General features: G+C 41.4%; 1 protein-coding gene across 2 annotated transcripts in view; it reads left to right on the top strand.

Annotated features, from left to right (window-relative positions):
- cacng3b (calcium channel, voltage-dependent, gamma subunit 3b) overlaps nucleotides 1-24108 on the top strand; it is a 95574-nt gene extending 71466 nt beyond the window's left edge. The window contains exons 3-5 of one of the 2 annotated variants that reach the window (XR_001858575.2): nucleotides 13400-13540; nucleotides 16721-19389; nucleotides 23296-24108. Coding sequence is in view for 1 of the 2 variants with exons in the window: in XM_017713773.2 (XP_017569262.1) it covers nucleotides 13400-13540; nucleotides 16721-17214 (635 nt within the window). In the remaining variant the exon portion in view is untranslated. Of the gene's footprint in view, nucleotides 1-13399; nucleotides 13541-16720 lie in introns of both variants that reach the window. The other variant, XM_017713773.2, reaches the window with a different exon arrangement.
- Nucleotides 24109-26211: the final 2103 nt, after the last annotated feature.

The raw sequence follows: 26211 nt of genomic DNA, 5'->3' as shown, positions 1-26211 counted from the left end.
CTTCTGGAAGAACGGTGAAAAATTCCCATAAACACACTCCTAACCCTTGTCGAAAGCCTTCCCAGAAGAGTTGAAGCTGTTATAGCTGCAAAGGCTGGGCTGACATCATATTAAACCCTATGGATGTCACTCAAGTTCATATGAGTGTGAAGCCAGACGAGCCAATACGTTTGGCAATATAATGTGTGTATATATATATATATATATATATATATATATATATATATAATAGTATATTAAGGACAAGGTTGTAGTAATATAGTAATATATATATATAAATATCATATCTCCAAAATAGTAACTTTACAGGAGAAGGAAAAAAACTACTTTACTTTTAATGTAAGTCAATGGAATCAGACTTTTTTCCAAGTCATTTTTAGGTCATTTTTTTGGTCCATTCATCATGAAATTTATTTACAATATAAAGAATAACAGGCATTTTAAAATTATGTCAAAAACTGAAAAACATGAAAAATGGAGCTATGAGGTTTTGTTCTGACAGCAGCGGAATATAAAAATATCTATGTGTATTTCATGCAGCACTGCACAAAATTCACAGACACTTCATTTATTTAATTCCAGGCAAAACTGCCCTTATGCACAAGCTACTCAGATGTCGTCAGTGAGGAGATTAGATAGACAAAATTTAAAAAAGAATTCTCTCGCATAACAAGAGGAGAAAGTCGAAGTGAAAAAAGAGGTTCTGGTGTGTATCAGGTCTTCCAGGTGGTTGCTAGAAGTCCCAGTTTCTCAGTGCTGTATGGGTGGTCACTGTCTGGAGAGGGCAAAACAAAATTTTAAGAGGGCGATGTTTTCTCATGCACTAACATGCACATGAAGCCGGAACGGCTATGAAAACAAAACACAGAGAAGCTCAGATTACACATTCATAGACACACACACAGGGGGGTGTGGCTTTACTCTTTGAACAGAACGCTGTTACAGCACTATATCTGTACATGGAAAACAGCTGTCAGCTGCCAAATTAACGTTGAAAATGTCGTATATTGTAACATGACAGAAAAGGCCAGACGCTTGCAGTAAAAAACTAAAGACGAGGCTTTAATATCAAAGGGTTTGACAAGAAGCATGGTCAGTAAACAGGTGTGGCTCAGATCCAAAACAGCAAAAAAGATACAAAAAGGCAACCATAATCAGAGGATAAAGACAAAAAGGGAAAAAACATAAATCCAAAAACAGTCCAAACACGAAAAAGGCTATTGCAAAAACACAGGAATGACGCTCAGTAGCTCTACTGGAGAAGCAACACCTCGTAATCTAAAGCCTGGCTTTTAAACTAAAGTAAACAAGTCATGTGACTTACAGGTGAAAGGATTCAATAATTGGTAGAACTGGCCGACTGCGACACAGTGGCGCGTCTAGACTGTCCCATTTCGAAGGCTCCTTTATATGTGGCCGAGAAATGTGTTCTTCTTTTCCATGGCAACGAAGGATCCAACGGGTGGAAGCTGGCCATAAAGCAGCTCCAGCTCTAATATATATAAAAATAAAACACTAAAATCAAAGTTTCTCCATCATTAAAGAATGTAACAGGAGCAGCGTTTTGGGACACAGCAATAAAGGGTGTAACAGCTGTGCTGTGAGACAAACAGGAAATCCGCCCTAGAGCAGACCAGGTACAGGTTCAACCTCCTCAGGCCTAAGGAGAATGTTAAGGACATGCCTTCATAGACCACATCCTCCGAACGATCCAGCCCCTGAATTGGGACACACTGCTAGAGTGTTGATTGGTTGAATGAGGAAGTTGATTCAGGTGAATCTCTCTTGGAGATGGAGTCCTTATGAGCAAGCAAGCAAGCAAAATTTATTTATATAGCGCTTTTTACAACGGATGTTGTCACAAAGCAGCTTTACAGAACAATCAGTATTACAGAGAGAAGAGAAAAGAAGAAAGAAAATCCGGGTCCGAGCCCCCATGAGCAAGCCAGCGGCGACGGTGGCAAGGAAAAACTCCCTAAAAGAGGAAGAAACCTTGAGAGGAACCAAGACTCAGAAGGGGAACCCATCCTCCTATGGTCGACACCGGATAGCAAACATTATTAGTATGAAGTATTATAGTGAAGTGGGAAAAGAAAGATCTGAGGGTGAGGACTGCACAGCGCTGTACAGCAAGAAGCTCAGTGGTGGTCAAACCGGTCCAGAAGGCTGGTGAGCAGCGGCACCAATCAAGGCAGTAGAGGCAACAGCATCAGACACACAGGATGGGCAGCTGATCAGCTCGGCAGAGAAAGGAAAGAAAAAAACAGAGTTAGTACTGTAAAGAGTGGCTGACCACAGATTACAGTAAAACAGAGCAGTGTAGACTCCAGCAGGTCTAGACCTGACAGGGAAGACTAGTCACCAAATGCTTGACTGTACAAATAAGTTTTTAGCCTAGACTTAAAGATTGAGGCTGTGTCTGATTCCCGAACATTAGCAGGAAGATTATTCCAGAGCTGGGGGGCTTTGTATGAGAAAGCTCTCCCCCCTGATGTAACTTTATTAATTCTAGGTACCAGTAGTAAGCCAGCACCTTGTGATCTAAGTAGGCGTAATGGTTCATAGTGGGAGAGGAGCTCACTCAGGTACTGAGGGGCGAGCCCGTTTAGAGCTTTATATGTCTGTAATATAGTTTTATAATCAATGCGAAATTTAACTGGTAACCAGTGCAGGGCTGATAAAACTGGACTAATATGGTCAAACTTCCTAGTTCTTGTGAGGACTCTGGCTGCAGCGTTCTGGACTAGCTGAAGCTTGTTAAGGCTTTTGCTGGGACATCCAGACAGCAGGGCATTATGAGAATCGACGTCTGTCTTCACACACATATGAACTTGAGTGACATTCCATTCTTAATCCATAGGGTTTAATATGATGTCGGCCCACGCTTTGCAGGTATAACAACTTCAATTCTTCTGGGAAGGTTTTCCACAGGGTTTAGGTGTGTGTTTATAGGAATTTTTGACCATTCTTCCAGAAGCGCATTTGTGAGGTCAGACGCTGATGTTGGACGAGAAGGTCTGCACTCTAATTCATCCCAAAGATGAGGTTAGGATTCTCTGTAGGCCAGTCAAGTTCTTCCACACCAAATTCACTCATCCATGTCTTTATGGACCTTGCTTTGTGCACTGGTATGCAGTCCTGTTGGAACAAGAAGGGGCCATCCCCAAACTGCTCTCACAAAGTTGAGAGCATGAAATTGTCTAAAATATCTTGGTCTGCTGAAACATTAAGGGTTCCTTCCACTGGAACTAAGGTGCCGAGCCATAATCCCCCCTCCACGAAACTTTACTTGGCACAATGCTGTCAGACAAGTGCCGTTCTCCTGGCAACCGCCAGACCCAGGATCATCCATCTGATTCATCGGAGAAGGATAATTCGTCACTCCAGAGAACACGTCTCCACTGCTCTAGAGTCCAGTGGTGGCACTTTACACCATGGTGCAAGTGATGTTAGCAAAAGTCTTCAATAAATGACTCGAGTGGGGGGGCAGAGCAAGGGGGGTTCTGTAAATGAGCAGGAACCAATTAGTCAAAGACGCATCTGCAGAGACAACCTTATAATAGAGGGGTAAAGAGTATTTATGGTAAACTGGATGTCAGAGAGCCCTACAATGGACTGGCAACCTGTCCTGGGTGTATCCTGCCTTCCGCCCGATGATCGCTGGCATAGGCTCCAGCACCCAACCAAGCGGCTTAGGAAATGGATGGATGGATGGATGTCAGAGCTGTACTAAAGCCTCACTAACTGACCAACAGTCCAGGCCTCAAGACCACTGAATGTGTTTGATTACTTCAGAAAATCATCATCCAGCTTCTAAGACCTGAGACCTAAGAACTTTGGAGGTGTGTCTGCAGTTTCTTTAAGGAACTGAAAGTGAGGCTCCTGAAATGAATGGAAGCTGGAATAACAGTAAAGAGTGACTCACTGACCCTCACACAGCTGAGAGTAGAGTTAGCTGCTGAGGCTCTGCCTGCTGTTGTGCTGGTTTTCCTGATGTGGCGAGAACGCTGTGCAGACTGTGACCCTCTCTCTGTGCTATATTTACCCATGTGGCCGCTGGCAGACAGTGATTATACTCGTGGAGGAGGGTCATATCAGTGAGATGGATTTTTCTGGTCGGGGTCCAGTGGCTTTTCACAGTTTTAGCATTGACCTCCGCGCTTTTACCAGCTCATAGATTAGGTGCAGTGTGTCTTGAAATTGCTTGGTGACTGAAGCTTAACACACTAGATGCATCCATCCAAGCATGTCATGGGGAAGGCTTGGTGATAAATCTGCCTGGCTCTCCCAACGGTCCTGGGCATCCCGCTGGGCCACTGACATCTTCTTCTGAAACGAGGCTGTGCTCACAGATCAGGTTTAACTGATCCACCATATTAAAGAGACAGTTCAGCAAAAAATACTGTTTTTCCAGTTTCTCTGCTCGTCTTAAATGTAGTCAAATCAGTCAAGATGTGTTTGGCATCTGAAAATTATAGAGTAATTCCTTCAAATGTTCGTAATTCAGCGTGTGAGCTGTAAACAGAGAGATTCTGGGTGGTTTGGTTTGAAATGGTTTGAAACACAAATACTGACATTTTATTTACTGTCCAAAACCACCAGTGAACCTACCTACGTCTTCTGAGTTTATATGGAATGTTGATTATGGAAATAGTGGAAAATCTGAAATAATAAGTTTTCTTTGGGGACTATTTTGCCTCACAGCACCCTGCATGTATCCCTCCACCATGAATGGAGTTTAAGTTCTCAAAACTATCAGAAAACAGATTGTGTAAATATGATTTTTCTATCGTTTCTCCCCAAATTTCACCGCCACGGCCCACTGTGGTTATTCCCTCAATCAGTTCACCTGCTAATTCATCTCCGGTTCTCTTATAGGTGCTGCTACACAATTAGCACATATTATACAACACGCAATGATAATATTGCATGTTTCCAGTTATTATTTCTTACTTTTACACATTTGTACTGTGTAAACACATCTGTGTTTGGGTTATTTTTTTGCCAGTGGCACTTAAAAGAGCTGCAAATTAAAATTTCATTTTGTACATAGAAGAGTTAAAGTGGCAGTTCAGTTACATCAATTTAGGAATTTTAGAGTTGATTACAAAAGTAATACTTATGTTGGTGATACTGTCACACAAAACATCAGTACAAATAAAGTGGCGTGATATCATTATATGTGTAAAGTTGTCTCTCTGCTATATACAATAATTTGCATATATCCACGTCTGTATGCTAATAAGAATTAGCATCCATGTACATGTGCATGTGATGGCACATTCATGCACAGGCTAATTAGTATTAGCATCCTTGTGCATGTGTATAAGGGATGCCCATGCACCTATGTACATGCTACTTATCATTACCATGCATGTGCACATGGGATTGCAGACATATGCATATGATAATTATCATTAGCATCAATCTGCACATAGACCAGCGATTGCAGGCTAATGCACATGCACATTTTAATGCTAATTAGCATTAGCATCCATGTGCATGTGTGCCATTGATGGCAGACTAATGCACATTCATGTGTTTGCATGCTAATTAGCATTAGCATCTATCTGTGGGTGAAATAGCATTAGCATGCATCTGCATGCATATTCGGAATGACCATGCACATATGTACATGCTAATTGTCATTAGCATCCATGTGCATATAAACCAGGGATGGCAGGCTCATGCACATGCACACAATTGTATGTTAATTACTATTAGCATTCATGTACATGTGGGCAAGTGATGGCAGATTCATGCGCATTCAAAGGTGTGCATGCTAATTAGCATTAGTATTGATGTGCATGTGTAAAAGAAATGTCAGACTTATGCCCGTACACATATGCATATGTAAATTATCATTAGCATCCATGTGCATATAAACCAGGGATGGCAGGCTCATGTACATGCACACAACTGTATAGCTCCTTAGCATTAGCATCTATGCGCATGTGTGCAAGTGAATGCAGACTTTTGCACACGCACATTTTCATGCTAACCAGCATTAGCATCCACGTGCATGTGTGCCAGTGATGGCAGACTAATGCACAGTAATATGTTTGCATGCTAATTAGCATTAGCATCCATGTGCATGTGTACAAGTGATTGCTCACTCATGCACATAGACGCTAATACTCACTTGGAATACAAACCTACATAAATGCTTACAGTGTTTGCATGCATTGTGTAATGAGTTGCGTGCAAACATGCGTATGTGCCGGTCTGGCTGAGTTGCTTTTCTGACCTGCCGCTGATCAGAATGCAGCCCAGCAGATATGTGTGATTAAAGGAGAGACACATAACCCCCCCTCCCCACCAACCCCCACCCCCAAACCCCCACCCAAAACCCCCACCCCCTCCACACACACTCTGCCGCTGTGTCACACATACACACTCATCTGGCCTGGCTCTCCGGGAGTCTGCAGAGATTCAGCACAGATGTGCGAGCGTCGTCTTGTAAACAACAACAAAAACAACAACCCACATCAGCTGGCCTGCTCTGCCAGTGAGTATTTACAAAGGGCTTTTTTGGTCCTTTGGCCTGAGGAAATAGGTCTCACTCACAATGTGCCCCTGCTTGTGCGTGATCGCCTGCATTTAAAGCAACAGTTCACCAAAAGTGGCATTAGCACAAAAGTGTGCAACATAACCAAACATAGTACTTCAGCCCAGGTTTACAGATAACAGTGTGTGCAGTGGGGGGATCAAACTCATATTACCTAGGGACCACTAGCCAGGTGGTCTTCCCTAAGGCAGGGAAGGATTGGTGGGGTTTGTCACGTATATAATGTTTTTATGTAGGGATTTTGATTACAGGACATGCACTCATTTAAGCATTGTTTCTTAGCAAAACCACAACAACTGTACTCTTATGATAGTTCTTCAAGGGTTCTTTAGTAAAGATGTGGAATATAGAACCAGGAGCACTCGAACCCTTTGCATGCTTAAAGAGTCCTCTGCATGGTGAAATTGTTTTTTGAGAATGTGCTGTATATGGTTCTATATATTTTTGAAAAGGGTTCTACATACACTATATTGCCAAAAGTATTTGCTTGTCTGGCTTCTCACGCATATGAACTTGAGTGACTTTCCATTCTGCATGAAATTCCATGAAATTGTCCAAAATCTCTTGGTCTGCTGAAGCATTAAGAGTTCCTTTGACTGGAACTAAGGGGTAGAGCCCAACTCCTTAAAAACAACCCTACGCCATAATCCCCCCTCCACCAAACTTCACACTCACTCCAGAGAACACGTCTACACTGCTCTAGAGTGGCGGCGCTTTACAGTCACCGGCCACTTTATTAGGTACACCTTGCTAGTAAAAGCTTGGACCCGCTTTTGCCTTCAGAACTACCTTAGTTCTTCATGGCATACTTTCAACAAGGTGTTGGAAACATTCCTCAGAGATTTTGTTTGGTTATTTGAGTTACTCTTGCCTTTCTATCATCTCGAACCAGTCTGCCCATTCTCCTCTGACCTCTCACATCAACAAGGCATTATCATCCAAACAACTGCCGCTCACTGGATTTTCTTGTTTTCAGACCATTCTCTGTAAACCCTAGAGATGGTTGTGCGTGAAAATCCCCGTAGATCAGCAGTTTCTGAAATACTCAGACCAGCCCGTCTGGCACCAACAACCATGCCATGTTTAATGTCACTTAAATCACCTTTCTTCCCCATTCTGATGCTCGGTTTGCACTTCAGCAATAGGTCTCGAAGGAAGCCTGTGCTAGCCTTCACCCTCCAATCGTGTGATTGTGTGGGTGCTAACTAGTGGGTGGAATTGGAGACGACTAAATTGGGGAGAAACATTCATGCATTCAAGTAGATGTTTTAGTGTCCATTGATCTGTGTATAAATATTGCCTTTACTAAAGAACACTCAGAGAACCCTTGGGTGTAGGCTGTGTAAATATATAATTTCAAAACAGGCTGTTTTGGTAGTTCAGTGGAGAGAACCATACTTTAGCAGTGTTTACGTACTGCCTCAAAGTCTTATTTTAAAAAAGCAATGAAAATTCCTCAGTGTTGGCCCTTTAAATGGGTTTCTCTGCTGTTGGACTGTCAGAGGAAATAAAGACGCCAGTCAAACGCCGTCAGAAGCGCATCACCATTTTGTGAACAGCTCGATTTGAGAGAAGCTGAGATGGACTGGAAATGGAGCTGATACGCTCGGGCACCTTCTCAAACCCGCCCACTCTCTCTCCCTCTCTCTGTTCTGTACTGTGTCTGTCTTAGGCTCGCCCATCCCTCCGCTCTGCACTGCTGGTGATTCAGGCTCACTCAGGCGTTTGCTTGTGTGCCTGATGAGGCTTTTTGTGTGCAGCCTGATAGAAAGCGAGGCTGATAACCTCGACCTCATTACTGTGGCTCGGCCCAGCTGTACAGACTCTCAGTCACACCGAGAGTCATCGCAATCAGGGGCTGCAGCTTTACTCCATCCTCCACACAACAGAGCAGAAGGCCGAACATGAACATGCAGCTCCATGAACTGCAAAGAACAGTCTGCAGATTATTACAATCACTTCTAGAAAGAGGATTCAGTTCAGTTTTCTGCAGCATTAAATCTCAGAGCTTCCCTTAGTGGAAACACCCTCAAACGCATCTTATGTTAAGTTTCATTTCAAATTTTTAAGCATTCAGACAGGAGGTGGGACAGAAGGTCAGATGGGGTGGGACAAAGTTGGACAGGATTGGACAACATGGGAGAGGGGGAAGTGTAACAGGTTAGGACAAAGTAGGATGGGGTGCAGTGGAGGTGGGACAAATTAAGACATGAAGAGGTGGGACAAAATGGAACAGTAGTTAGGATGATGTGAGACAGGAGGTAGGCTAGTGAGAGCGGATTGGGACAGAATGTGGAACAAAAAAGAGTAGACTAATACAATAGGCGGGACAGGGAGTGATAAAGTGGAACAGAAAGAAGGACAGGTCGGGATAGACTACTGAGACAAGAGATGTGACAAAGTGGGAGAGGAGGAGCAGCAGGGAATGGGACAGTCACAAGGACTGAGAGAAGATAGAACAAGAGATGGGACAGGGTAGGACAGGAGGCGGGATGGTAACTGAGACACAGTAGGAAGAAAGTAGGACACAAAGAATGTTTGTGTTTGGGTTTGTTGGGGATCGTTTGGGTTTGTTGGTATTTATTGAAGAAAGTTTGGGTTTGTTGGGGATGGTTTGGGTTTGTTGGTGCTTGTGATTTTAATTGCTTTAAAATTATGTCAGACTCGGGAAAACATTCTTCACATGTCCTTATTAAAGAAGGCAGAGAGGAAGACGTCATGTTCTGAGGCACATAAGATGGACGTCTGTTCCACAGCCGTCTTTTAAAGATCAGAGCATGAACATTGTCCCTCAAGCTATTAGTCAGATTATTAACAGATTATTAGGCTGCATGTAAACGTGGCTACTGCCAGACACATGAAATACTTTGGGCAGCCGTGTGTCCACTTATAATGTTCATATGCAACCATTTTCCAGCATTTTCCTCTTTGTGCCTCAGAATTAAACAGACAGCTACTGTTCCTTTAAGGCTGATACATGTAAATGAGCTGTGCTCTGATTGGCTGCACTTTATCAATTCCTGTCCAACAGGGAATGGGACAGAGTCACAAGGACTGAGAGAAGATTGGACAAGAGATGGGACAGAGTAGGACAGGAGGTGGGATGGTAGCTGAGACACAGTATGAAGAAAGTAGGACACAAAGAATGTTTGTGTTTGGGTTTGTTGGGGATGGTTTGGCTTTGTTGGGGTTTACTCAACAATGTTTGGGTTTGTTGGGGATGATTTGGGTTTGCTGGGGTTTATTGAAGAAGGTTTTGTTGTTGGAGAAGGTTTGAGGTTGTTGGAGAAGGTTTGGGTTTGTTGGATATGTTTTGGGTTTATTAGAGAAGGTTTGGGTTTGTTTGGGAAAGTTTGGGTTTATTAAAGAAGGGTTGGGTTTGTTGAAGGTTTGGGTTTATTAGAAAAGGTTTGGGTTTATTGGAGAAGGTTTGGGTTTGTTGGAGAAGGTTTGGGTTTGTTGGATAAAGTCTGGGTTTTATTAAAGAAGGTTTGGGTTTGTTGGATAAGTTTTGGGTTTATTAGAGAAGGTTTGGGTTTGTTTGGGTTTGTTTGAGTTTATTAAAGAAGGGTTGGGTTTGTTGGAGAAGGGTTGGGTTTGTTGGAGTTTATTAAAGAAGGCTTTGGTTTATTGGAGAAGGTTTGGGTTTGCGTCACTCTTGTGCTCAGAACACTCATTCCAGATCCTCCTCTTTAGCCAGAGTTCACCATATCCTTGTGTAATTAAGTGCTGAACAGCCACTGATCCATTTTTCAAGGATGGTGGGAAAATTGGATGATGGAAGAGTATTTAGTCTTCCCCTGGGCACCCATATATTAATGAGGTGTGCCATTGGAGACTGCTGATTCCTCTGAAGAGTGTGATGAATGAAAGCAGAAAGAGGCGAGGCAGAGGACTGATGAAGCTGCAGACGCTGACAAAACATACAGGATCTCTATTATTCCTACTACTATCATTCAATAGTAATGAAAATAGTCAGAAGTACAGGCTGCTACTGTTTTTTAGCTGTGCTAATGTACTTCTGCCTCGTAGCTCCAGTTCTAAAACTAAGCAAACAAACTTCAGACACCTCGGAGTGTTGGCTGATCAACTACAGTTGGAATGGGAGGGGCTGGACAGTGTGAATTTGATTTTTCACTGAACTATTGCTTCAAGTATAAGGATGGGGGAGGTCAGCCATCCCTCTTTTTCTTTTCGGGAACAGTCTGCCGCTAATTGGAGGAAAAGTGCGAGGCTTTTTGGACAGATGCTGTCCGTTCCAGCGCTCAGCTCTGTGAAGGATAAACACACGGCCTGGGGGAGAGGCTGTTTCTGCAGATCTCTGTCAGATGGCTTGGTCCAGCCGGAGGCTTCAGACACTCCGTCATTAGCGTTAGTGCTGCGGTCTCATTCACTGTGGGCCTGTATGCTGTAATAACCGCAGTGTGGAGGGAGAGTGATGCTCAGACCTTTACTCCAAGAATCAAACCATGGAGCGTGTTACACATCACTATCCCACTGCTGCTCAGAACCCAACCACAGCAAGCCTTTAGAACTGGACTGGATTTTTGGACATATAGTTTGTTTTGACTATAGGAAAGACACTTCACATATATATATATATATAAATATATACAGACAAGAAATTATTCAGTATCTTTTTGAGATGTTGGACCAGCAGAACAGCTTCAGGGCTCCTGAATAGATTCAACAATTCTCTAGAACTGTACTGCAAAGGGGTGGCACGGTGGCACAGTGGGTAGCGCTGTAACCTCACAAGAAGAACAGGTGACCAGGGTCCTTTCTCTTCCCGTGTCCGTGTGGGTTTCCTTCAGGTTCTCTGGTTTCCTCCCATAAGTCCAAAGACATGCAGTCGGGCCAATTGGACATCCTAAATAGGTGTGATTCTGTGTGTGAATGTATGTGTCTGTCTGTCTGCACTGTGATGGACTGGCAACCTGTCCAGGATGTATCCTGCCTTCCATCCAATGGGATACGCTCCAGCTCCACGATCCACAAGGATAAGCAGCTTAGAAAATGTGTGTACTGGAAGGATGGATCACTATTCTTCCAAAAGATGTTTCCTCAGAGGGTGTTTTGCAGGAGTGTAATGACTCTGCAAATCTACGGTTCGTTTTTTTGCTTTGTTTTGGGAGTGAATAAAACTTCTATAAACCCATTGTTCCATAAACAATGTATAACAATAAAGAGAAGAACACTTACCCTTCACACCACCCATCACACCAGTCTGAACAAACGCAAGGCTCATTCAAGATGTTACAGCATGAAAACAAAGTCACGTTGAGCAATTGTGTCAGCTTCCATTAAAAGTGCTTGCTGGAATCACTATGCTGGTTTTTGTTTGATGTTGCTAGACCAAGTCAAAAGGGAGGATAATACTCATTTTATATTAAAAGTATACAGTTGTGTATGTAAATATGAAAATGGGACATGGCTGGCATTGCATTTATCTTCCTATCATATAAAGAAATGAAAAGAAATGCCTGAATCTGCTGATTCTGATCTACAGGCTGAATGGCCTTGTAGGGTTGATTTGAGTGGTGGGTTAGGGAGAGAAGGAGAGAGAAAGAGACAAAGAAACATTGTGATTGTTTATAGGAGTTTAATGAAGTTTGGAGTTGCTATTTTTTAATGTGGTGTGTAAAGGTAAAATCAAAAGTCCACAAATGTCTGATATTGTGTTTACACTCTGCCTATTTTTGGAAGACAACTGAAGGCCTCCACAAGCCGAAAACAAGCAAAGGGAAGTTCTTTAATGCTGGAGTTAATTTATAAATGGTCTAATTATAATGGTCTAACCACCATGTTTAATCTTTGATGAGAAACTGTCAAACACTAAAAAGTCAAGAGGCTGAAGTTAGTTTCTCATTTTCAAATTGTCCTGTTCTACCTTAAATGACGCAGCAGTTACATTCTTCATTTAAGGTGGAACGGGAAAATTTGAACAAGAAGCTGGTGAATGAGAAGCCTCAGTCTCGTAAAAAGTCAAACGTTTAGAGACATTTTATAAGAAAATATTCTACCTTTGACAAAAAGTTTCCTGATGGATATGTGAGAAAATCAGCTATAGCTGAGCTAAAACTTAAAGCAGAGCAAAGTATGTCTGTGTTTTTGTTTATTTTATATTTTTAGCCTATACTAGCACATCAGCACATACTGAGACACATTTACAGCCAAGATGGTAAAACGTTACACCAATAAAATGGGCATAAAATGTTGTGGCTCCCAAGGTGGATTGATTTTGTTGAAAGGACAAAATGGCTCTTCTTTATATTTTGATTGTGACCCCTGACGTTCTAACATGCTGTCATTAAAAGGCTGTATTACTGTTATCATCATGGTGTTCATTGTTGAAATGGCCTTAAATTCACTGAAGAATGCAGACCGACTCTTTTAGGACTACGGACTAGCGGTAAGACTCGCCTGTACCGACTCGGGACTCGAGTGTCAAAATTTGAGACTCTCTTGATATTTTCATCTCAGTGACTTGTTCCCACCTCTGGCTCTTACATATCACACTAATGCACAAGTGTCACGCTCACTGAATGTGCAGTTTCACCACAGTGTCAAGCCCTGTTTACTGACGTCTCCCACAAATCTTTAGAGGATTAGTACGAGAACCACTCGCAAGAACTGCGGAACACTTTACAGCACTACGTCACACCTGACACCCCAGTGCTCCCACTAATATCCTCCCCTCTTTTAACCAGTTTACTCCATCTGTTGCTCTCAGAATGAGTAGATATGTACAGAACAGAATGAGCTATAAAGAAACAATATGTCAGATAACTGGACTGTGTTCTTATTCTCACTCTGTATGTGTGTCCTCAGGTGCGGTCAGGGCATCCAGCATCTTCCCCATCATGAGCGTAGGTCTGCTGTTTATGGGGGGGTTGTGTGTGGCAGCCAGTGAGTTCTACAGGAGCAGACACAATGTCATCCTGAGTGCCGGAATATTCTTCGTTTCTGCAGGTAAATCACACACATTGAAGAATTAGCTAATATCACCCACTCAGACCGTTCCTTTCTGCCAGGATCGAAGGGTAAAGGTCAGTAACAGGTCATAAACTCATGAACCAACATTATATCTAAAGAACAGTGGCGAACAGAGGAATCCGATATGCTGTGGTGTATCAAAGCAGTTGCGTTTTACTGTCTTTGATTTGGCTGAGCATCTTTGAACTGCGTCCAAATGTCCAATCAGGAGCTGAGGGAATATAAACACGCTCACTTAGTGTTGTCCTTCCAGATTAACCGTGATTATTGACAAAGAAAGTGTCCTGCCGTGTTGGAGCAGAGTAAACTGTGGGCCTATTGACCCGTTTGTGTTGTTCTGGCCGGAGCGAGGGCAGCGGACGGGAACCAAACTCCATATTAGTCAAATATTTACAGAAGACCCCATTAAGCACTGGAGACACATTCAAAGGGCCTCGTGTTGCTAATATAATCAGCGGCAAGTCCAGCGATGATTGTAAAATAACTGGACATCCTTCACCATCAGTGTCTCAGTCTTATTCACACAGCAGCCGCTCTGTAATACGAAGTTATCAGTGAGTTCATAGAACATGAGATTATAAGGAGCTCATATCCTACATTATCATATTTCATTTTAAACCCAAAATTATTTCCTACATGATCATTTTCTAACCTCTGTTTATTCCTTCTAATTAAACAGGTTGATTGTGTAACTGTTCTTTAAGACCGACATATATAAATGAACTCTGTTCTGATTGGCTGCCCTGTATTGTGCCCCATTCAAAAGGCAGTTCAGACTGAAACATTCCTTATACAGTAGAGAAATATTCAAACACGTCAACAACTGTTAAATTAAATATGCTTCCAGTGCAGCTGTTCACATAAAATTGATGTTAAGACAAGAAAACTACATTATTTACACATCTACACTTAGTCAAATATAGAACTGTACAGTGTATAAATAAATCATTTTTAATTCTGCAGTGTAGCAAACATTTCAATTCACTGGATAAATGTGTCTTAACAACAGAAAGCAAAAATCTAAAAACCTAAAATCTAGTCTAAATATCTAATATTTCTCATTATGAGATGCTTTTATGAATATTGTAAGATTAAAGAACTTTTTCTAGATTTTTTTTCTCTTGTTTAAAGTAATTTTATTAAGTAAAGTCATCTCACTATACTGGCAGATAATGTTTCTGGTATCAAGCACATTTTGTTAAAATAAGCTAATTATCTTCCAGGATAGTGAGATTAATTTACTTAAAAATACTCAATTTAAGTAAAAACAATACTACCAACATGAGGAATATTAGATATGTTAACTACATTTGTTTGCCTTATTGACATGACAAAATTACATTTGTATTGTAACAATTATGTACATAATACAAATAAATATATATAAAAATGCATATATAACAACATAATAGTAAGGAAGAGACAATGTCCAATATTATTTAATAATATAACAAAATCTATCTAAATTTTTGTCATTTTTTAAAGTTTTTGACATCATTTGAAAAGGCCTGTTGCTCTTTACATTGTGTGTAAATTTCATGATGAATGGACCAAAAGAACGGCTCAAAATGACTTGGACAAAGTTCTGGTTCCGTTGGCTTATATTACAAGTAAAGAAGGCTTTTTCCTTTTGGAGATACAAGGTTTTCTTCCAACAACAGCCATATATATGTGGCGTATAACAAGAGAGGGAAGAAGGTCATTATGAAATATATCTCCGTAATCAAAAAGGGAAAAAAGACCAAAGCAACCTATTTCACACACATACATAGTTACATATATACAATGTAAATGAGTTCTTCATCTTTAGCTTCCCTAAACAGCCACATGCTGAATGATTTTGGGTTTACATATTAATCCAGTCATTAGACGTTGAATATACAAAGTTTTGTAGATTGAATATTAAAATGAGACATAAAGATGTAAAAATATGTACACCATTCTGTGTTCATTCGAATAATAATTCATAATGAAATGAGTATTAGTTTGTTACACTGGTGTTCAGTTCTTTGTGCTGCACTCAGTGCTGCGTACTGTGACTGAAAAACAACAAACTAGGCAAGTAAACTAAAAGCGGGTCCATTTTCTCCTGAAATGGTGATGAGGATCAATAGAATGTGTACATGAATGACACACAAACTTTATAAAAGTGATATAGATTCTATCAGAGCAACTAACAGTGCTGCAGCTGGGCTTCAGCTTGGCAGTTAATACATCATCGCTATCTACAGGATGCATTTTAGTGCATAAGTGCAGTAACTTGAAATGAATGTTAATTATGAAATGTTTATTGTTTTTATGGGTCAGTTTGAGAATGTGTATTCAAGCACTCATTCAGAAATGCCAGCAAGTGTTCAAAGCCTGTAAATTGCAAGGTCCAGAGATCCACCTGAGGTTCAGCCCCTCCTCCTTATGTGATGTAATGAGTGGTGTATCCACTGTATGAATACATCAAATTTGTCCTATTATGTTATGTTCCAAAGGTACGAAACCAAATTTGTGATAATTTGCCCCAAATATTACTGCAAGGATAAAAGCTAATTAAAATGTTCTGATTGTTCTTATTTTCTTTGTTCCACATCAGTGATAAGAAGCCACTTTCCTACTTCCTGTTTAATGGCACGGAATGATGAGTCACAGCTGCATAAAGAGCTGTAAAATAAACCCTCTCTCTCTCTCCCTCTCTATCTCTTTCTCTCTCTGTCTGTCTCTCTCTGTCTCCCCATCTTTCTCTGTCTTTCTCTCACTGTCTCCCTCTCTTTCTGTCTTTCTCTTTCTCTCGCTCTCTGTCTCTCCGTCTTTCTCTGTCTCTCTCTCTCTCTGTCTTTCTTTCTCTGTCTCTCTCTTTCTTTCTGTCTTTCTCTCTCTCTTCCTCTGTGTCTCTTGCTCTTTCTCTGTATCTCTGTCTCTCTCTCTCCGTCTCTCTTTCTCTGTGACTGTATCTCCGTCTTTCTCTGTCTCATTCTGTTCGTCTCTCTCTTTCTCGCTGTCGTTCTCTGTCTCTCTCTCTATGTCTCTGTCTGTCTGTCTCTTTCTCTCTCTCTGTTTCTCTGTCTCTATCTCTCTATCTGTCTTTCTCTGTCTCTCTCTCTCTCTCTCTCTCTCTCTCTGTCTGTCCGTCTCTCTCTCGCTCTCTCTGTCTCTCTCTCCCTCCAGGCCTCAGTAACATCATCGGAATAATTGTCTACATTTCCGCGAACTCAGGAGACCCCGGTCAGAGCGACTCTAAGAAGAGCTACTCGTACGGCTGGTCCTTCTATTTCGGAGCGCTGTCCTTCATCATGGCAGAGATGGTGGGCGTGTTAGCCGTTCATATGTTCATTGAGAAACACCGCAAGCAGCGCGCCAAGTCCCGCACCGAGCTCATAAAGAAATCCGCCTTCAGCCGGATCCCCAGCTACCGCTATCGTTTCCGCCGCCGCTCCAGCTGCCGCTCCAGTGAAGCCCCGTCCAGAGATGCCTCTCCAATCGGCAAGAGTGGATACACTGGCCCGGCTGCCGCCGATATATCCATGTACACGCTGACCCGCGATCCCAACAAGGCTGGAGTGGGAAACCTGCTGAACTCAGAGAGGGAATTCCTCCAGCCTCACAACTCCAACTCCAAGGACTTTAAGGACGCGGCCAGCCGGAGAACCACGCCCGTCTGACTCACCGGAGTGGGATTAATACAGGGTTTAGGGGTGAATCCAAGCACAACTGAAGTGCCATGGCCAAGACATTACAACCAGGGACTTGAGCTGGATGCCCACAGCAGCAGGGAGAGAACGCTAGTATGCTAGTACACTGCACTAGAGTGCTAGTCCTGCCGGAAACCCTCTTCCTATAACAACGTATACACTGGCAGTCAGGAAGACGTGCACACATGTTGGGTTGTTTTTTTTATTGTCACTCATTAGCCTCCAATGTTTTGATGCAAATGTTGCATTCACATGTTTATGGCATACAAAAGACAGATATTTCATTGTTTACAATGGAGCTGCAACGGAAAATTATGCCACCGCAAACGGCAATGTTCCGCAGACCCCAGCGGTGAGCAAAATGATCCGTCGAGAACGATATTTTCCAAACTTTTACCACCAACTTCAGCAGTGAAATAAGCCAGATGTTGATTTTGTTGAGGAGCCAGGGATGCCAAACATCTCATTGTTAAATTCCAGACAAACTCAGAATTAAACAACAATAAAAGAGAGCAGAGCTCCTCCTACCTTTCCCCTCATTAAACGAACAAGCTCTGCTCTGATAATCACCCATTTTTGCAGGTAACACGGTCACCATGCCAGTGTTTTACGTGGCTTCATGCTGCCGTTGGCTGTGCATCGTATGAGGTGCGAAATAGCGTTTTTTGAACCTCAACATGTCAACGCAGCATTAGTGTTTAGCAGTGCTTTGTAGCTCCTCCTAATGCCTTGATGACCTCTTATGTTCATAAAGTTTTTAATGGATTCATTCTTCACTGCTGTCCACAATAAGGATGTACCGATTTCAACTGTTTCAAAATGTTGTAAAAATGATTGTGAGAAAAAGTGATGTAAATGTAAAACCAGCCATAGCGTGTAAAACCAGAGCATAGCGTGTTCACCTTGTTTAGCGAAAAGCCCATCACACTAAAGTGGGTGGGACTGCTATAGCCACACCCACTCCAAAGAGAAGAAGTCATGTCAGGCCTAATCCCGTAAAGAGAGCAGAGAACTGAGATTAAAACCTTTAAACCAGTACAACACCTTATGAAGGTGGAGCTCACAGTAGGGGGCGCTGTTGTGCTTGTCAATATTATAGGACAGACAACAAGCTTGTCATTAGTACATGGATGTAGCGTACGTTAGCATGAAAAATTCCCCCAAAAACTTAAATAAATAAAGTAAAAACTAATAAAAAAGTTATAAAATTATTATCTCTGACTGAAGAATAAACCGTGTTCTTCAGCCAGATTATACTTTAGCTTTACAATACATCACTGCCATAATTGTCAAAATCCCTCATATTGCTTCACTCTTAGTCTAAACGCTATCTGTTGTAGTTTGACTTTTCTTCTCCACACATTTGCCAAAAAGTCCTACAGATTCTCAGCAGGATTTAAAGATTCTCAGTGAGGTATAGAGGTTCTCAGTGGGGTGTAGAGGTTCTTAGGGAAGTTTACAGGTTAACAGTGGGTTTTAGATTATCTCAATGGGGTTTAGAGTTTCTTAGTGGGTTTTAGATGATCACAATTGAGGTTCTTAATGCATTTTAGGGGTACTTGAAAGGGTTTAGAGGTTCTCAATGGAGTTCATAGGTTTAAATCTGGAGATTGTGCTGAACTTTGTCCCGTAAACTCCTTGAAACTGCTAGCTCACTTTTTGTAGCATCTTGTGTTGTTAGAATATTTCAGTCATTTGTTGTTGTTTGTTTAATGCCCTAAATCCTTTCAAACATCAGAAACAGTTGCTGCACTGTGAGCAATTCTTTCTGACTGCCAGTGTATTGATATAGATAGTATTTGTTAGATCATTGGTGCTTCCTTTTATTCCTCTTTTTTTTGAGTCGGTTCGTTTTTCACTGAGAGTGTAAATCCAACACGTCCACCCTCGCTCCCTCGCTCCGCTCCAGTGGAACGAGCAACTCTCCTCTCCTCAATGTCACTCTGAACAGAAACTGCCATTGGAATTCATGAACTGTAAAGATTAGCCCAGTGAGACTGTGAAAGACTCAACTTTTTCCAAGCTCCTCTCTGTGGAAGTGAAGGGGAGGGGCTGCAGAGGGTTTTGTTTTGTTTTTTGTTTTTGTTTATTTTTGACAGAAAAACTGACCTGCTGTCCCTCTCCTGGCCTTATGGACAGCTGCTGGTGAGTGCCTCGTCACACTCGTGCGATTGTAAACAGCAGCGTCGGTTGCTCTGTCCCAGGCTGGGCGTATTCAACCCCACCCTCAGTGCCGTTGTCTATGGGTCCACTTTACTCAAACTTACATGCACCTACCGACAGGGGCAGGTTTGGTTATTCTGGGCAAAGACAGGAAACAGGGCTTTCACGAGCCAATCAGCTGTTAAATCTTTATGATTTTACTTTGCTTTATTCCTCCCATCTGTAGCTGTCACTCACTGTATCGATAGTACATCCAGCGTCGATCAGCACAGGAGCTACGAGGCTGAAATTGGCTTCTCATCCAATTTTCTGTTCCACATTAAATATTACAACTGTTACATTATGGCATCTCAGGCCTCGTCCACATATAGTCCACATATATTTGGATCTTCTAAAAAGGGTTGTGACTCTAAAGATATCTGTTATTATTATCATTAATCAAATTCTTGACTTTTTATTTTCTGGCAGAAATCAGACTTTAAATCTGTGAATGAAAGATTGAATTACAGAGATCTGCAGGTCAGAGTGCTGCTGTGTTTGGAAAGCTGCCATCAGTTAGAACAAGTTAGAAAATCTCTGCTTCAGCTCAGCACTCTAAAGTTTATCCACCACACTCACAATGTTATTGACATCAGAATGGGCTTGCATGCTCATGTCAGTGTTTTTAAGTTGTTTTTTGATCTTGTGTGGGCAAAGATTTCTGAAAACAGCAGAGTTCTGCAGACAAATGAAGAAAATAATGATTTTTAAAAAAATAATCCATGGATGAGGTCTGAGGAGCCAAAATGTAAGAATGGACCATTTGAGATGGACTGGAAGCACTGAATACACAAATAAGAAGCCAAATAGGAACTGAGGTTTGTTAGGCTATGTTGTTCTCCTTGGTAATATGTGGCCTTTTTTAGATTTTTAGGTGTTTTTGTTTCCTGAAGACTCTTGACGTATGGAAGCACTTGCTTCCTGGGGGCCATTGGTTCTTGGAGGTCTTTGGCTTTCAGAGGCCTTTGGCACTTGGAGGCACTTGGCTGTTTGCTGCCTTTGACTCCTGGGGGCTCTTACCTTTTGGAGGTCATTGGCTGTTGGAGGCCCTTGCCATTTTGATGCACTTGGCTCTTGGGTGCCTTTCACGCCTGGGGGCTTTTGGAGGCTCTTGGAGGCCTTTGGCTCCAGCAGGCCCATGGCTCTTAGGGCCCCATTTGGGCTCTCACAGGCCCTTGGAAATGGTCTACTTTGCCCAGTATAAATTCCGCCCCTGCCGCCCGGTCACCGTCACCCTCCTCTCTAATTCCCAGCCAACTGCACGCCATTCCTCCATTGTTTAGACACCATTCGACCCATTCCCACCACTTTTATGACAGGGTTTCAAACACTTGCTATTAAACAGCATCTTCCACCCACCTCAACTCCGGGTATTACATTTCTTTCGCTGTAGACCTCTGGAGTCAGGCGTCATTCTAGTCAATGTCATGCTTATATAAGGAACTCTGGGTCTAAGCTGTTTTTCTCTATGATGAAAATCACTGTCATCTCAAAAATGTTCCAGAGCTGATATATTTTGTCCTGTGTGTACCTTTCCCCTTCAACGTCAATGGATCTTCTGAATTATGAGGTCATTCAAGAGCCAAAAACTAGCATGTAGTGGCAGCCCACACAAAACAGCAGGTTTTGTCCAAAGTGATGGTCGGTGTTATTAAACAACAGTGCAAGTTACTGAACATTAGTAATTAGTTACAGTTACAAGTTTTTTTTTCCCCCAAAATTAATTGATTTACGATGCTAAATACTACATATGCCAGTAATTAGTATTGAAAGTCACCTTTTTGCTACTTCTAAATGTTGACATTCTAACTCTTCTTGTAGGCTGTATGGTTTTGACAGAATACCTGGCAACCTGTTTACTTCTGCCTGCTTACAGGCTGTGTTTAAAATCAATTCTTAGCTGTTTGGATGGAGGGGCTCAGTGGTCAGCAGTGCTAACACTGGGGTTTTTCACGATTAGCCTTGTAAAAGTGATTTGTTTTGCCAGCTGCTTCAGAAGATCCAAATTACTTTTCTGTACTGTTTGATGTGGTAAGGTTCTCACACCTGCACACAGATCACAGCTCAGCAGTGTCTTTTCCTCCTTGATCTCCAGGAGGGAAAATGACGCTCTGGTTTGAATAAGCTGTGTTTGTGTGCTGTCGCCTGCAGTCCATTCATATTTTTACACAAAACAAAAGTAAGGACTAATGAGCCCATTTCAGTTTCAGCAACTGTAATTGTGTTATTTAATCTGAAATGGTAATTAGGTACATTACTCATTACACCAAGTAGTGAAATTACCTTACTTTGTAACTCATTACTTCCAACACTTGTGGTAGTTTAGAAGCATGTGCTGGTTTAGGCTGCAGTTTGAGTTGCTGGAGTTGGAATATAACAGTGATAAAGTTTAATAATAGACTCACTTTCATACAACATCATTTAAATGTGCAGTTTCCATGTAGCATTATTCATATTTTGACTCCTAAATGACTTTGGAATTCAGAGAAATTTTAGAAACTCAGAGGAAAATGTACACAGGACAAAATGTACCTAGTTTGGAACATTTTTCTTCACCACAGGCTGCGACTAAAGTGATATTTTAAAAAAAAGCCATCCATCTCAGTGAGCTGCCTGCTTGGACCTGAAGTTCCTAATTTAGGCAAGACGCTAAGTACAGAAGAATGACCTATTATTTAAAAAGCATATAAAAACACAAAGTTTTGGGTTTGTTGTTGTCATTTACACTAAGATACATGTGATGGGATTGAATTGGGTCCCTTGTATGAAAATGATTAAAACTGTATTTATAATTACAGATAATATTATTCTCATAGTTTTAACAGATTAGTGTATTTAGTAGAGTTAAAATAAAAAGCGGAACATTTTAGAGGTGTTATCTACATTCAGAAGCTGAAGGGGGTCAGGAGTCTTACAGAGACTCAATATAATCTTCCAAACAATAACAGCAGTTCATTTTGCAGCGGTCACTATGTGTCCGGTAAGGAGTCTCTGGGGTCTCGCAGACTCGGTGGTTAAATGAAGCTGTGATGAAATGAAGCCCCCCGTTGGCTTTTCAGCTTCTTAATCTCCACCACAGTACAAAAGGTTCATAAAGTTTCAGAGGAAAATGCAACATTAGTGAAAACAGACACTGTAAACAATGTAGAGCCATTCAGTACGATGACGCTAATCTCTTCTCGCACTTACAACTATATGTGATGTAAATACAAAGAAATAGAATCAAATACAGTACCTTAGTTATTTTACTAATATCATAACTCCAAGGGCTTTTGATTTTTAAATTATTTGAGCTTTAAAAGGGCTTCGAAGTAGTTAGAGTCCAACTGACAGAAACAATAGTTTTGCCCAAGGAAGCGTTTAAATCACAAAACATTTACCTACGCTACCTGCTCATATTCATGTATGCAAAAGACTGTCAAGGCCAGATGAGAAACTGTTATGAATACAATAATGCAATTTAGTCTTCTTTACGTCTCCTTTCGCCGGTGATGCAGGTGGAAGTAAATGAGTTTTAAAGCCATGCAGCTCCATGGGTGCATCGCCTATTTTGAGCCAGATTTATGCAGAGCTCATAATTTACCTGCCATATATCATCTCTGCGTCTTTTACATTCAGCCTCATCCATTGTTACGTACACAACATTATGCAACTCCATCAAAGAGAACATTCACAGATGGGTTCTTGTTGTAAATGTTTGATTTCAGTTGGTTTCCATTTTGTGTTGTGAACTTGTAGTGTTATGACTGTGAAACTAAAGGATTGGTGTTTACTGGGTTCCACAGGGTTATGTCATGGGTCCACTTTCAGATTGTTTTTGTTTTTTTTTCCTCCCACTCTCTCTCTCAGGCCACCTAGTGCCTGTTGCTCCTGCCTTTACAGAGCCGTCCCCAGCAGGCTGCTCTTCCTCCTCCTCCTCTTCCTCACTCCACCACATCCAAACCTCTGCTCTGCTCCACCTGGACTGTTATTACTCAGCACAGACCCTCCCACTGGCCGCAGGCCTGACCCACCACTAACGCTGGCCTGCAGGCAACATGTTGCATGTTGTGACCTCTCGACGAAGGCAGCAGTCTCAGCTTGAAACATGCTGTAGAAAAAGCACACCTTTTAAATACCGTAGTGGAAATAATTAAGGTTATTATAGCCAGAGAAATATTTAAAACTTAGAAAATAAAGTCAATTTTGAAAAGCTACAACACTGCACCTCTTTGTCTGCGATTCTTTTTAACATGTGTAAGTTTGATTCTTTTCATGTGTCTAATTAGTCGGGTTACCTTGTGTGCTTTATAGAAAATGAATGTCTCGAATCATCTGAATTGCTCTGCATTTAATTATTTGTTCATGCAGCGCAAGTTTCTAATTAAATTATTAAGATAACACTAGCTTGAGGCTACATTGTGAACAAATCATAAAAATGTGAATTCAAGATTCTTTGCTGACTTTTCCATGGAGGTGTCCAGGTCTGAGGTGGTTAAAAAAAATCAGGAGTTTTTCAGTGAATGAAAATATCATTCGATACTAGAAGCTCCAAACTACAGTGACTGTGTTGCCTGTTAAAATATACAGGATTTGTGGTTTTTATTTTCACATCAAGACAAAATATTTACCACCATTTTTGTATTTCAAATTGTGTAATAAGTCAATAAATCAATAGAAGTGGTTCAAGTTTACCTAAAAGTACATCAAAAATATCAATAAATTCAATGCAGTGCGGCTCAAATGCATAGAGCTGAACCACAAGTTGGTTACATTGCCTGGGAGACGCCACTGTCAGTCATTATGTTGACACGCCCACACAGTTCTAAGCAGCATTGTAGAATATTTGTGCCATTTTTCTGTTATTAAACTGTAATCATTTATACATATTTCTTAAATTTAGCACTAGTGAACACTTTTTGCATATCACATCTTTGCTACGAACACAAAAATTTAAAACCAGGCTGGCAGAGGCTTTAAGATTACATTATTGGTTTATTGTTTTTTAGTAGAGTCATGCAAGAAATGTTCATGGAGAGTGAGACCAGGCAGGTGTTTTAAAGCTATTTTATACATTTACAGATGCAACAAAACTGCTGCTCTCCAGAGAAAGTTTTAGGTTTCACACATTTTACACAAAGCATTTTAATTCTATTAATGCTCAAACAAACTAGACAGGGTTTTGGATGTTTACCACCCATCCTGCTATGTACCAGTGCAGTACAACAAACAATAAACATTAAGATAAACAACAAAGTGCAAAATAAGACAATAGGTGCAGAGATTTCTCTCTATTATGGCCTGCTGTCCACATAATAAGCATACTTTCAGTCACTGAAAGTACAGCTTTTAAAAAACTGACTGCTAAATTGAGCTTAGATTCTAGCACCATAATTCAAACAGAATGAAAAATAGGTAGCCTTACTTTTGTTTTTTTAGGCTTTTTTGCCATTGCCGTCCCTTGGTTGATAAATCTGCGCTCACAGTGGGCCTCGTTCTCCAACATGTTTGTTCTTAAGGGTGTTTTTGACAAAGGTCCTAAGTCTATGTCAGATTCATGTCGTGTTCTTAAAGCACAGAACTGTTCTCTCCTTTGTGTTCTTGAGTGTGTATAGATTCTGTTCTTACTCAAGAACAAATCCTGAAACAGAGAACACTGCTAAGTCTTCATCAAAACTGTGTAAGTGGGTTTAAGAAGAAATTTCCTCTTAAGGATGGTTGGAGAACAAGGCTCACTTTTTTTACATCAAATTGAGGAAAATCAAAAATAAAAATTATTTATTATCAGCATGAAGATCTCTGACCTTGGCAAGCAAACAGCCATCCTTCTTCCAGAACGGCCCTTTAATCTACAGTTTCAGACATCGGCTCAGTTCTGAAATTGAGTTTCCTTAGTCGACAGCTCTAAAGATTTTTAAATATCTGCTTTTATCATCATTATCCTGACAGTCAAAGCTGCAGAAACAATTGAAGAACCTTCTTGAAAAAGCTATTCATCACTGGTTGGAGTCAAGTAAATAATTTCAGAAGTGTCCCCACAAGCGTTTCGGTAACTCGGATTCGTTCGGCTGCCCGCACACACAGGACGGAGCACAGGTAAGACATTCATCTCATTCTCTTCCTGTAATGGCTTCTGACAAGAAGGATGAGCTGGAGCAATCTGGGCAGTTCATCAGGCCCTCTAGAAAGGCCAGGAATTTAGTATGCCAGAGAGAGCGTAGCTTAGCAGCAGCTCCAGCTATAAAATCAATAGTAGCCCTGTCTGTGCCGTATGAGCTCCAGGCTCCACTTCTTCATCTTCAATAGGGCAGCAGGGTTTGATTCGGGGGACGTGACGGTGGGCTGCCAGGCTGAGGCTGATGAGTTCCTTTAAAAAGGTGCAGCATTTGGAGATGCAGAGCCTTACTGAGCCAATTCAACCAGAGCAAAGCTGTTCATTTCACTGCGAGAGCTGGAACAGAAGTGGCTCAATGCTAGAATACATGCTAGCTTACGATAGCTTGGTGAAGTGGTTCTCAAACTAGTCCGGACCACACACGTTCCACATGTTAGCTCTCGTCACACCTGAACCAGGCCTCTAAGAAGGCTGAGTACCTGGTAGAGGTGTGTTGAGGTTTGCCAGCTGGACATTTCTTGTGTCAGTGGCCCTGACAACATCCTCTCAACATCCTCTGAATGCTGCAGTTCTCTGAGTTAACATTTAACCTTATAGGAACGTCATTTAAAACAATAAACATCCTTAAAACATTCTTTGAATGTTAAATCGAAAGTATTTCTTTAAATTTC

The sequence above is a fragment of the Pygocentrus nattereri genome, chromosome 14 (genome assembly GCF_015220715.1).
Source record: "Pygocentrus nattereri isolate fPygNat1 chromosome 14, fPygNat1.pri, whole genome shotgun sequence".
Lineage (NCBI taxonomy): Eukaryota > Metazoa > Chordata > Actinopteri > Characiformes > Serrasalmidae > Pygocentrus > Pygocentrus nattereri.
The sequence above is the reverse complement of the archived record's forward strand: the minus strand, read 5'-3'. Positions and strand labels throughout refer to the sequence as shown.